The 13,106-nt window shown below is 38.9% G+C and overlaps 1 protein-coding gene across 3 annotated transcripts in view; it reads right to left on the bottom strand.

Annotated features, from left to right (window-relative positions):
- Positions 1 to 936: 936 nt before the first annotated feature.
- Positions 937 to 13,106, bottom strand: part of KEL (Kell metallo-endopeptidase (Kell blood group)) — a 46,557-nt gene continuing 34,387 nt past the window's right edge. The window contains exons 13-18 of one of the 3 annotated variants that reach the window (XM_026686193.2): positions 10,328 to 10,431; positions 9,222 to 9,332; positions 8,530 to 8,597; positions 6,243 to 6,409; positions 4,027 to 4,122; positions 937 to 2,823 (exon numbers count right to left, since the gene is read on the bottom strand). In XM_026686193.2, coding sequence (XP_026541978.1) covers positions 2,647 to 2,823; positions 4,027 to 4,122; positions 6,243 to 6,409; positions 8,530 to 8,597; positions 9,222 to 9,332; positions 10,328 to 10,431 — 723 coding nt within the window. In that variant the 3' untranslated portion in view covers positions 937 to 2,646. Of the gene's footprint in view, positions 2,824 to 4,026; positions 4,123 to 6,242; positions 6,431 to 8,529; positions 8,598 to 9,221; positions 9,333 to 10,327; positions 10,432 to 13,106 lie in introns of all 3 variants that reach the window. The other 2 variants (XM_087957331.1, XM_087957332.1) reach the window with 2 other exon arrangements.

Raw genomic sequence — 13,106 nt, 5'->3', positions numbered from 1 at the left:
TTTTTTTACTACCAGTTCTGTGGGCATGGCTTGGGGGGCATGGCAGGGGAAGGATACTCTAAAACTTTCAGTCAGAGGTGGGATTTGTCGGTTCTCCGAGCTACTCAAAATTTTCGCTACCAGTTCTGGTTAGAACCTGCTGAATACCACCTCTGGTACGTACTTATGGTATCTGTAAATGTACTTAATGTCTTAAATAGGATTTCAGTTGGAAGAATGAGGAAAAGATTCTTAAAAGATGGCCATGAAAAAACACATTAGCAGTTGCCAGATTCCTTTTCTCAGAAAAGGTCTTAGGTAGCAATCAACACAGTTGGTACTATTCTACCGGTTCGGCCTGGTTCTGGTGTGCAGGTAGCACCGAAGATCAGCGGAGACCAAACTGGTTCTCTCTGGGGAGCTGCTGTTGGGCCTACCCACCTGCCTGGGCTCCCATACTGACCTTTATTCCCTGCTTTTGAAGAGCAGCTGCCTTGCGCAGCACTGTAGATTGCCGTGGGTCAGCTGCTGAAGCTACAGGGAGAGTGCAGGATTGCAGGAGAAGAGTAGGAAAGCCTCTGCGTGTGTGCAAAGTGTGCTTTTGGCGTGCATGCACACGCAAAGGGTGCACACATGCAAAGCCTACCCACCAAGCCATGCCCACCGAACCAGTGGCAACTTACTTTGCAACCCACCACTGAATCAACAATATTAGTATGAAATACTATACGATCTTTTTAAGTGATGAAAAATTAGAAGATTTTTCAATGGGCCATGTATATTTACATCAGAGTGTTTAGCCTAAATCGACAAGTGTTACTTAGTCACCTCAGTGTTTGGTCTCCAAGTGAAAGAATGATGAGGAAAACAATTTTTTTGTGTGTGTGGCTTCCAGCAGATAAAGCAAATATCAAGGTTATATCATGTAATTTTAATAGTAAAGTAAAATAACTGGTAATCAATATATACATTTATTTAAGATTAATTCAGATTTTTAAAAAAGCATAATTTACAGCATGAAATGAAGCATTAACTAATTGATAAAGTATGGTTTTACAGCTGGGAATCAGAATTTGAAAATGTAATCTAAAATCATAATTGGATGTAATTTTTGCAATCTAGGAAGTGTACAAACTATATTGTGATATGATTTATGAACAAAACATAGCTGTGTTTATTGCTTTGTCTTCAGGAGCTACATCATGAAGATAAACAACATTATTTTTATTTATGGTTATTTGAGGACTATTTAAAACAGAGGTCCCCAATCGGTGGTCCACAAGAAAATTTTGGTGGTCCACGGCGCACCCAGGTGGAGGAGCTGCTCCGACCAATGGTCCAGTCCTGTGACTAGAGCTCTGGACTATGGGACTGGCTAAGCAGCTTGTGCTGGGGCTGGAAATCTCCGCCGTAGAGGGAGGAACATGCAACTTGCAACTTTGCAGGAGGTGCAATGTGCAAGGAGTAGCGTAGCCTTCACTGCCCAGAACGAGGTAATGGTGCTGTTGCAGTAAGAGGGGGAAGCAACATGTGTCAGCAATCTGCAACTCTTTGTTCCCTCTGCTGTTGCTTCCTGTCGACTGAATCCACCACTGGCTGGCCCCGCCCCTTGCCCTCCTATCTCACTCACTCCTCGCCTGTCCTGAGAAAGGAAGGGCGGTGGATGGAGATTTGCTCCATACTCCTGCTATTTCAAAGTGGGAGCGAAGCTTCATCTCTTGCTGGATCTCACAGGAATTTCTTCCAGCCCTTGTTGGTGCTGCACAACTGGGAGATGTGCAACTTCCTCTCTGCCCCAAGACACTGGCTGGCCCGGATGAAAAAAATGAGAGAAAGAGAGAGAGAGAGAGAGAGAGAGAGAGAGAGAGAGAGAGAGAGAGAGAGATCCCAGTGTTGGTTTTCTGTGGAAAACGAATCAAAATGGCTCTTTGAGTGTTTAAGGTTGCAGAAACAGGTGGCCAAACTAAGTGCCTGAAGGACCCCATCCCATCACTAGGAGTCCAGGCACTTCAGAAAGCGGCATGCTGGATTCATATTAATGGTTCGTGGGATTTAAAATTATGAATTTAGTGGTCCCTGAGGTTCAAAAGGTTGGAGAGGCCTGATTTAGAACATCAAGCTGTGAGTCTGATAGCTATATTCTCTGTACAAAAAGCTCTTGAATTAATAGGAAATTATCATGTAAAGCAGCAAGAATGATTTTTTCTTGCACAATTAGGTTTCTTTAGTTTTACATGACAAGTCAGTCATTATCTTCATTCTACAAACACAAATTTCTCACACTGATCATGGATTAAATCTTAACATGTGTGCTTTGGCAGATATTGAATCTTCGGATTTATCGTCTCAGAGCTTCAGGTTTTGCTTTTCCAGTTCTCAGGTGCTTTTTTTTGTCTGATTACAAAATGCTTTTTACAAAATGCTTTTTAAAAGTACTGTAGTAGTGAAGTTCCACAGTGTGGAATGTTCTCTTCTTTTCCATCTTGATAAATGGATGGAACCTTCTTTCACATTGACAACTGGAGAATAGGGGAAGAAAAAGCAATGTGTCATGAAGGAATGGAATATAGCCTTGCCACAAGCATGATCAATATACTGAGTCATGACTTTACAGCTCCAATCTCCGTGTCTTCTGCATTAACTGTCCCATGTGCTCTTGAGGTCATTTCACCAGATGTGGCACTTAAGAGCTGGATTCATTGGTGACTCGCTTGGACATTGGAAATGTCTAGAGAAATGCTGGCTGTTGCTTAAAGAACCAAGCACACGAAGAGGAGGAGGACTGTGGGGATCCTTGTGTAAGAAGGCTTTCAGACTTTCCAGACTTTGGCGCCCACACATTGCCTGTGGAAAATACGCAGTTGTAAATCATGAATGGCAAAATTAAAACAAGTCATTTTTCCATATAGTCTTTTACACCTCTGTTTACAAACATTCAGTTCCAGGTGGGAGAAGAAAGTTAGCATAGAGAAGCAGCAAACAAAATAATTGCACCCTAGTACAAATATTGAGAGAAAAAGCCACTCAGGTTGGAGAACTTTTGAGAATAGAGAAAAGGTAAACGCAGAGAAAAAAAAATGACATATACTCCCTCATAATATTTATGGCCACAAAGTAGATGGCATTGTTACTTATCACCATTATGATAATCATTAGCATCAATCAGGAGCTCACTAATACAGATTTCTTTCTACGGGTACTTAACTTTTGTCTGATTCAATAACGTGGGTACACAAACCCACAACTTTGCCCAATTTGTGTATATCATATGACATGCTATTAGACCTTTCTCAAGCCAAATTTGCACCTTGTTGGTCTGTGTTGATTCAAACAGAGGAAGGTCCTTTCAAAGTAAGGAGGAAGAGCACTGATATTCTACACATTACAAAAAAGATGTTGTGAGTCTAGAAAAAGTACAGAGTAGAGCAACCAGGATGATGAGGGCACTGGAGACTAAAACATATGAAGAACGGTTAAAACATATGAAGAACTGCGCTTGGCTAGTCTAGTAAAGAGAAGGACCAGGGGAGACATGATAGCAGTCTTCCAATATTTGAGGAGCTGCCACAGAGAGGAAGGGGTCAAGGTATTTTCTAAAGCACCAGAAGGCCAGACAAGGGATAATGGGTGGAAACTGAACAAGGAGAGATTTAACCTGGAAATAAGGAGAAACTTTCTGACAGTGAGAACAATCAACCAATGGAACAGCTTGCCCTTGGAAGTTGTGTGAGTGCCATCACTTGAGACTTTCAATAAGAGATTGGATTGCCATCTGTCAGAAATGGTGTAGGGTCTCCTGCTTGGACTAGATGACCTACAAGGTCCCTTCCAACTCTGATTATCTGTTATTATCTGTTATCCTCCTGAAACTAGGATCATATTTTCATGGTACAGTTATTGAGCTACAGATGCTCCTGATATGACTTAAGGGAAAAGAGCCGCACAATATTCCAAGAAAATGTAAAAGCAGTAGGTAAGGTGGTAAAAATATAAAGAATTGAGTACCAAACTAAAAGCACCAGTGGGAAAAAAAGAAAGATGAATTACATGGGCAAAGCTGACAAAGAAGAGTTGATGGTGAGACAATCCAAGCTTAGGTAAATTTGTTACCCCTCTGTGCTTTGCAAACCATTTTTCATAAGCCTGTGAAGAAAAGAAAGAAAAGAAATAAATGCATTTTATACTTTGGGATATGACGTTAAATGAGAAAACAATAATGCAGGCATGGCAACTTTTGGAGGATAGCATCCTGCTTAAAAAAAAGAGCCATAGTTAGGGGAAGAGTCCCTCTGACCATCTTCAAAAGTTGGAAGGGAAGGGACACTATTTTGCAGTGATTCTCCTTTTTTCAGAACCATTTTCCATCTGATATCAGAGTCCCTGTTATGAAGCTAGTCAAAGCTCAATTCTCTCTCCCCTCCTATTTGCTGGGGAAGGTCATTCATCCACATGGTGTCAGTAATATCCTAATGGTACTCAGGTGAACATCTTCACCTGGCCTATGGTGAAGATGTTATTTAAGTGCTTGGAGGCTATAAGGATCTGGATTGAAAAGAACTAACACAAGATTAATCTCATCAGGTTGAAGTGGCTTCCTTTGAGTTCAGAAACCAACTCGGTCTGGGAACATCCCTGCCTTGTTTCTAGTTAGGATGATACCCAAACACCTAGAGTTGGGTTCTCACTCAACTGTAAGAGTGATTTTATTTTGGCCTGATTTTTCCTTGATGAGATAGAAATGATTTACATATTTATTGTTGTATTTTATAACTACATTTTGTTATGGGTTGGTGGGTAAACTGCTTAGAGATGGTTTATGACAACAGTGGCATATAAGCATGCGAAACAAATACATAACGTGTGAATAAATACATTAAAATAATTGTGCCTTTTTTGTTTCTATTTACTGGATTTCTTGCTCCAAATGGAAGTAATAATCCTGTTGTTTAATATTTTATTATTGCATTTCAGTGGCATGATCTTGGCTAACATCTAAGGTTATCAAATAAAATATGGGGGCTCTAATGAAACATTGCAATATATTGCATCCCCAATGGTTAGGCTAATCATGCAGTGAGAGGTTAAACAATAGTTGTTCCAGGTTGTTCTTTCCTTGGTGCTTCTGCTAATATGACTCATGCATATTGCTTTGATTCATGGTCTAGCACTTAGCTGATCCTTTGATAACAAATAGGTAATCATTCCAAAGATCTTTGCATACTGCAGAAATCTGTGCTATGATTTCTCCTCCTCCTTAAATAATCTAATGGCTGAGTGAGCAAAGCCTTTTATGGCATTTTAAAATTAGCAACATGGTTCCTATGGGTCTGGGGAATAGAACAGCTTGTACAAAAGTGATGTCCCAGACATGAAGTGGTTCTCACTTTGCCCAAGAGGCCTCTACACATCTTTCTTGTCTTGACACTTTGTTCCTAATTGAGTCTTGAGAGAAGCAACATCACTGAGCAAGAAAGGAAAACTTTGCTGGGATTTTTGCAAAAATATGCAGTCATCAAGGTTACAGGGTCAGTTGCAACTCTTAACCAAATGAACATCTAGCAGCAAAATCATATGAACTTTCTGCACATTATGTGTGAAATAAATTCTATTGCTCATTTAAATGTATATAAACCTAATCAATCTGCTGATCAAATCAACTATTTAGAAATGTAATTACTACACAATGGTTTTCACAATCTATTTTTCTATAGTTATTGCAGTTTGCCTTTCCATAATTAGTTTCAATTAAAATCTCAGAGATGCTGTCCCTAGCTAGTTCCTCTTTTTTTTTTTTTTAAAAGGGGGGATTCTGGCCTTATTCCTTCACATGCATCACATGAATTTTGTATTGAGTTCCTATGGATTTCAAACACAGACTCGCAAGGCTTTTGTAAGAGCCAAAAACCATCTGCAAAATTCTAAACAGTACAGGTAATCCTCAACTTACAATCATAATGGAGCATGCCCATTATGGTTGTAAGTCATAAAATGGGTCACCAATACCACGGGCCCATCATTAAGCAAACCAAATGTTTGCTTATCGGCCAGTTTTACTGAAAACTGGAAGTAAATGCTGATTTTCAGGAAAAAGATTGTCACATGGGATCATCTGACTGGAGGACACTGCAAATGGTCATAAGGACTACCTGTATAAAGTTCAGTTCATTATGCTATGATCGTTTCTGATTTGTCAAGTGCAGGTGAAGTCAGTTTGTTTGAAAGGGAAGACCTACTAAATTTCTCTATTGATTTGATTTGGATACCTGGTAAGCAATGGCAAGCCCTCCGGTGTCAGCTAAATTCTCCAGGAATGTGAAGGAACCATTGATGCTATGACCCTTCAGGGAGTAGTTCCCATATTGTTTCACCAGACAATCTTTATCTTCTGGTGGTATATTCAGGCCACAAGTAGAACAGTTCTCGGGCAACACTGTAAACAAAAGGAAAGAAACTCCAAAAAGAAAGTGATGTGTGATAATGGCTCTCATCAGCCACTGTAAGTCTCTATATAGTTCCATTAAACAAAACTTCCCTTCTCAAAGCCCTCCTTCAATCTGTAATGACTAAATATTGCTTCAGTTGCTAGAACTTGAATTGTGAAAATCTGTGCAGATGTCTAGAGTTTCTTCCAGGTTATGGGGTTAATAAGATGGTCACCTAATCTACTTTTTAGCAGTCTGAAATAATTATAGAATATTTCATAACATTTATATTTTCATTGCCATCCCATATGCTGAGCCTTGTATCCATTTCTCCCTAAATTAAATCAGCATTAATATAAATCGCTCACAGATTTTCCTTCAACATAAGGAAAAAATACCTTTCGCTCCAATACATTTTGTGATATAAGCTTCATGGAATCTTTTTATGATGTAAGTAATTTTTTAAAATGTAATTTATTTTCAGGCCATTTTCATGATTTTTTTTTTTTAAAAGAGGGTGATTTGCCTTTGAATGGAAAAAGGCAAACTCTAACAGGACTTAATGTTAGAATTCAATTGAAATCAAGAGAAAGTAAAATGCCCAAAGCTTTCATAGCACAATTGTAGCAGAATTAATTTACATCTCTAGAGTGGTAGCTCAATCCAATATGAGTTTGGGGCCCTTTGTTCCATTTAATTAAAATGGTTTGAATGTTATGAATAAAGGTACTTTTTTCTGTCAGTTAACAATGCATATGGGGAAAGGATGAAATACAAGACGCATTTCTCCTTGAAGAATGGATATATCATTGTTAAAGAAAAATACGGGAGCCCAGAAGAACTAGATTTTTCAATGGAGATTTCAATATTGTACTAACTATGTTGTAGGTTTAACGGTTGGTGTGTTACAGGTAGTCCTTGACATATGACCATAATTGAGCCTTACATTTCTGTTTGCTAAGCAGAATTTTGCTCCATTTTTTTCCACAGCTGTTAAGTGAATCACTGCAGTTGTTAAGTTAGTAACACAGCTGTTAAGGGAATCTGTTTACCCGTTTATTTTGCTTGTCAGGAAATCTCAATAGGTGATTACATGACCCCAGGACACTGCAACCATCATGAATACATGCCAGTTGCCAAGCATCCAAATTTTGATCATGTGACTGTGAGAATGCTGCAGTGGTCATAAGTGTGAAAAGCTGTTATCAGTATTTTTTTTCTAGTGCTGTTGTAAGTTCAAAGGATCACTCAACAAATGGTTGTAAGTCAGGGACTATCTGTACCCTTTTGAAAAAACTGAAATGACTCATGTCACACCTGTCCCGTGTGTTCAGGCATTGTTTCGTCTAAGCAAAGTGACCTTGGAAGTGTCAAAGGAAAGAAACCAAAATAAAGCCCTCTTTCCCACAACTCTAAAACTTGATCCCAAAACTATATACTTGTGATTTTTTTTTTTTAAAAAAATATGGGTCTGTAATTCTGTAAAAAAAAAAAAAAAAAGAGGGATGGAATGGGGGAGTATCAGATGAAAGGGGAACAGAATTAGTGGCCAACAAAACATTTGCCATTAAAAAAAAAAAATCACACCTCCCTCCCAGAGGTGGTATTCAGCAGGTTTTGACCAGTTCTGGAGAACCAGTAGCAGAAATTTTGAGTAGTTCAGAGAACCAGTGGTAAGCTACCCCCAGGAGTGAGGAGGGAATGGCGATGTAATATTCTTCCCCTACCACGCCCACTGTGGTGTCCCTGACTAGCTAAGTCTTCAATCTGGTCCGCATTCTGAGCGGGAGCACCGACTGTTCCCATTGGTTGGTGCCGTTTGACAGCAGACTATAAAAGGAGCTGTCAGCTGGGCAGCCACGATAACCTGTTACTCTTCAAATAAAAGCAACGTTATTCTTCAGCTCCGTGTCTGCCTGGTGTGTCCGTCTGCCAACACAACACCCACCAAGCCATGCCACCCACCAAGCCACGCCCACAGAACCAGTAGTAAAAAAAAATTGAATCCCACCACTGCTCCCTCCCCTAAACCACTTGTGAAAGGCTTACAAGCACCTGAATGTTCAATTCTATAAATGCAGATAACAGGATGGTCAATATATTACCCATCATTTGTCAGAATACATACCATAATCATACAAGGAGTGCAGTAGTTCATGCGCCATGAAAAAACCCATGCCTCCAAAATTGACAGCACTGGAAAAAAGACGTGGGAGATTTTTAAAATTTCCATAGACTTATGTTAAATATAGATGTTTAGATATGAAATGTAGCAAATAGGCTGGTGACTGTCAGCTTCTGGATGGGGGAGAACAGACTGAACTCTGGCAAATCAGGGCTGGGGCTGACATAGCAAGTTCTTCTGTGGCCACCAGAGCTACTCCTTGATGGGCAGATTCAGAGCTACTCCTTGAATCAGGGGCAGATTCAAGACTTGGGAATCCTGGTGGACTCACAACTCATGTTAGATCAACAGTTGGAAGCCAAAGCAAGAGGGACTTCTACCCTCTGATTGGTGTACCAATTGTGTCCAATGACCACCCATAATAGACTACTGTAATGTGCTCTACTTATGGCTGCCCTTAAACAATAGTCAGAAACTGCAGTTGGTTTAAAATGCAGCAGCCCACATAATTTTGATAGACGGAGCACATAACACTGATTTTATGAAGTCTGCATTGTTTGCAAGTTGGTTTCTGGTCCACATTAACTTTTAATGCCCTTCATAGTTTGGCACCCAGAGACTTCAGGACCATGTTCTCCAGCCAGCATTTGGACAGTGATTAATGGTTTTTATAGGTGTCTTGCCATTTTCCTTACCTGGGAAATTCAGTATGGAAGAAAGGATTACGAAACATCCCAGCAGGAAAAACTACAGCATGGTGCCGCAGTGAATAGTAGGAATGGACAGACCAAGAAGGCACTTCCCAACTGAAATGGAGGGGGGAAAAATCACAGTAAGGGAAGGAAATAATTGCTTTCATTGGAACTCTCTCGTTTTTGCTTGTATATGTTCTCACATTTATAGCAATGCCAAATTCTTCATAGTTTTAGTTTTCCAAATTACTTGACCTTTTCAACAAAGTGACACCAATGTGTTAGCAATCTGCTGATTCAAATGTCTTGCTTGAGTCTGGTTTGTCTTCAGACAGAAGCATTTTACATTTTCAGTCTATATCTGTTTTAAACTTTATCATTTACTTATGTATATTAGTATATTATTCTGGTGTGTGGTACATATTAATATCATTATTATCATCCTCTGGCTAAATTGATCCATTGTAAAATGAAGGCCTGCTCACTGAAGTTTTGGGACATAATCAAACACACTGGTCCAAGGCAAATTGGCAAATCCACATTTACTGAGATGAAGTGGTTGTCCCCAAAATCACCCAGCTGGCTTCTGTACCCAAGAAAAGACTAGATTAGAACTTTAGTCTTCTCATTCCTAGTACAGTGAGAGAGGCAGAGGTGGTATTCAGCAGGTTCTGACCAGTTCTGGAGAACCAGTAGCAGAAATTTTGAGCAGTTCGAACACCTGGCAAATACCACCTCTGACTGGAGATTTTACAGTATCCTTCCCATGCCACGCCCACCAAGCCACGCCCACAGAACTGGTAGTAAAAAAAATTGAATCCTACCACTAGAGGGGGGAGGGGAGAGAGAGAGAGAGAGAATACGCAGATGAATGCAAGTTTCAAAAATAAGTCTTCATTCAACTGATGTTGTGTACAAGGACACACCAATAATCTATAAATAAAAAAGGAGTTCAAGTAATAGTAATAGTAAACAGTTCTGAACTTTTCTAAAATGTCTAATCTTATAGATTAAACTGGAAGCGGAGGAGAGCAAATCTGTAGAACAATAGCAGAAGAGGAGGTGGGAAACCAAGATATTAGTTTATTCATTTGGTAAGAAAAACATACCCATCATGCTGATGGGGACTGACAAGTCTGAGCAAGATCTTCTTCTTCAGTGAGTTCAGGCAGGCAACCACATTGTGGAAAAAATTATTTTCTTCAATCTTCAGCTGAACAAAGTAGCAAACAATAAAGTTAGGAATGGGAGTTCAATGACAATTAATGTTTAGCAAAGACAATAAATATTATTTTTCATTTTGTTCTCTTGGTTCTAGCTAAGTTTCACTCTGTTAAATAATTAAATACAAATTATTTTGGGTATTTAATTCTTCCGACACTCCCCTGAAATTCTAAGCTTCTATCAACAGGTGATAAATCTGTAGCTCTACAAAGGCACAATCATTTGGCAGGTGAGAGTTTCATTATATACTGCCTGCCTTTTAAATAATTTATCGCTCCCCCATCACCTTTCATGGAATTGATGGAGGAAATAAGCTGATTATTCCTTTCCTCTGTAGCTGTAATTTGACAAAAATTATATTATATCCTCCTTTCCCATATGCTGCCCTTCCAACACAAGCAAAAGTAACTATTAATTGTTAAGACAAAACAAAGAAACAAAGGACAACCTATAAGTATAATACATTTAACACACAGTTGATTTATGGATGACTATTCATTTATTTTATTTTTATTTATTTTTATTTGTCAATTGCTTACAAGATAATAGGTATAAGTAAAAACATAGTTATGAATACAGGGATACATATAAGAAAAATAAAAAATATATAAAAGAAACAATAGGACAGGGACGGTAGGCACGTTGGTGCGCTTATGCATGCCCCCTACAGACCTCTTAGGAAAGGGGTGAGGTCAATAGTAAACAATCTAAGGTTAAAGTTTTGGGGGTTTGGGGAAAAAACCACAGAGTCAGGCAGAATATTCCAGACATTGACCACTCTGTTGCTGAAGTCGTATTTCCTGCAATCAAGTTTGGTGCGATTAACCTTGAGATTGTATCTATTGTTTGCTCTAGTGTTGTTATGGTTGAAGCTGAAGTATTCATTGACAGGTAGGACATTGCAATGTATAATTTTATATACTATACTTAGATCAGACCGAAGGCGGCGTAGTTCTTGGTTTTCTAGGTCTAGAATTTCTAATCTGGTGGCATAAGGTATTCTACAATGAGCAGAGGAGTGGAGAACTCTTCTTGTGAAATATTTGTGGACTTTCTCAACTGTGTTAATATCAGATATGTAATGTGGGTTCCAGACTGATGAGCTGTATTCAAGTATTGGTCTAGCAAATGCTTTTTATGCTCTAGTTATTAGTGTAATATTACCAAAGAAAAAGCTATGTAAGATTAGGTTAACAACTCTTAACGCCTTTTTGGCTAGGTAGTTACAGTGGGCTCTAGCACTTAGGTCATTTGAGATGAGTACTCCAAGATCCTTGACAGAGTTTGGATCATCAACAAGGTCTTGACTATTCAGCCTGTATTTTATTTTCTGATATTTTTTTTTGGCCAATATGTAGGACAGAGCATTTATTTGTTGAGATTTGAAGTTGCCATTTGTTTGACCATTCTGATACATAATGAAGGTCTTTATGAAGGGTAGCAGTATTGTCTGTGGTGTTGAATAGCTTTACATCATCAGTGAAGAGAAAGCAGATCACAGAGGTCATTTATGTAGAGTATGAAAAGAGTTGGTCCTAGAACACTGCCTTAGGGGACACCACTGTTGACAGGTACAGAATTTGACAGGACGCTCCTAATTTTGACCATTTGTTGTCTGTTTGACAGGAATGCTTCTATCCAGTTATGCAGGTGTCCAGAGATACTGTAAGATTTTAGTTTTAGTTGTAGTTTGTTGTGTACCACTGAATCAAAGGCTTTACAGAAGTTATGTAGATTGCGTCTATTGCTTTGCCCTGATCGAGTTGTGTAATTCATATGTTTTTACAGTGTAAGAATTGCAGATTACAGGATAGTTTTTTTCCCTAAAACCAAATTGTTTATTAGAGAGTAGGTTGTTTGTCTCTAAGTGGAGGATGATGGATTGGTTAATAATTGATTCTATGACTTTACAGGTGACGCAACATAAAGAGATTGGTCTGTAATTTTCAACTAGGCTGGGTTCTCCCTTTTTGAAGTTGGGGATGACCGTGGCTTGTGACCATAGTTTTGGCAAGGAGCTGCTCCTGAAAGATTTTTCAAAGATTATGTTTAGAGGTTCAGCTATGGCAGTGAGTAGCTTTTTAAAGAAGTAGGCATATATTCCGTCCGGTCCAAAAGATAGAGATGGTTTTAGATTGTGCAGTGCTTTTTCAACAATGTCTTCTGTAAAATTGATATGTATTAGATCATATTAGATAGTTGCCTGTGGTTCGACTAGGAAATACTGGGCATGATCCATTGCTGTTTACAAATACTGAGCCAAAGAATGTGTTAAAGAGGTTGGCTTTAATGGTGTCGTCGTTGCAGTCTTTACCATTAGGTCCTTTCAGGGGTGGGATGGACCTTGAGTCTTTTAGTTTGTTGTTTATAAAATTGTAGAAAGCGCAGGTAGAATTGGTGTGTAGGTTTTCTTCTTGTTTAATGTGATAATTGGTGCATTCAGTTTTTATCTGGTGGCATAAATATTTGTATCGGCTTTTGAAGTTGGCAACGTGACCAGATTTGTTTTTCCGCCAAAGTGATTTCTGTTTGGATTGAAGCTTCCTTATTGTTTTGGGTAATTTGTTTTTTCTGGTTTTGGGAGTTGTTAATGGTACATATAGTTTGATGACTCTTTTGACTTCAAGTAAAAATATGTTGTAATGGTCTTCTACAGTGTTGCAT

This window comes from Notechis scutatus, chromosome 2 (genome assembly GCF_049901735.1).
Source record: "Notechis scutatus isolate UNSWTSFEM ecotype Mainland chromosome 2, rNotScu1.2, whole genome shotgun sequence".
Lineage (NCBI taxonomy): Eukaryota > Metazoa > Chordata > Lepidosauria > Squamata > Elapidae > Notechis > Notechis scutatus.
Note: the sequence above shows the minus strand (reverse complement) of the source record. Positions and strands in the feature narration are given on the sequence as shown.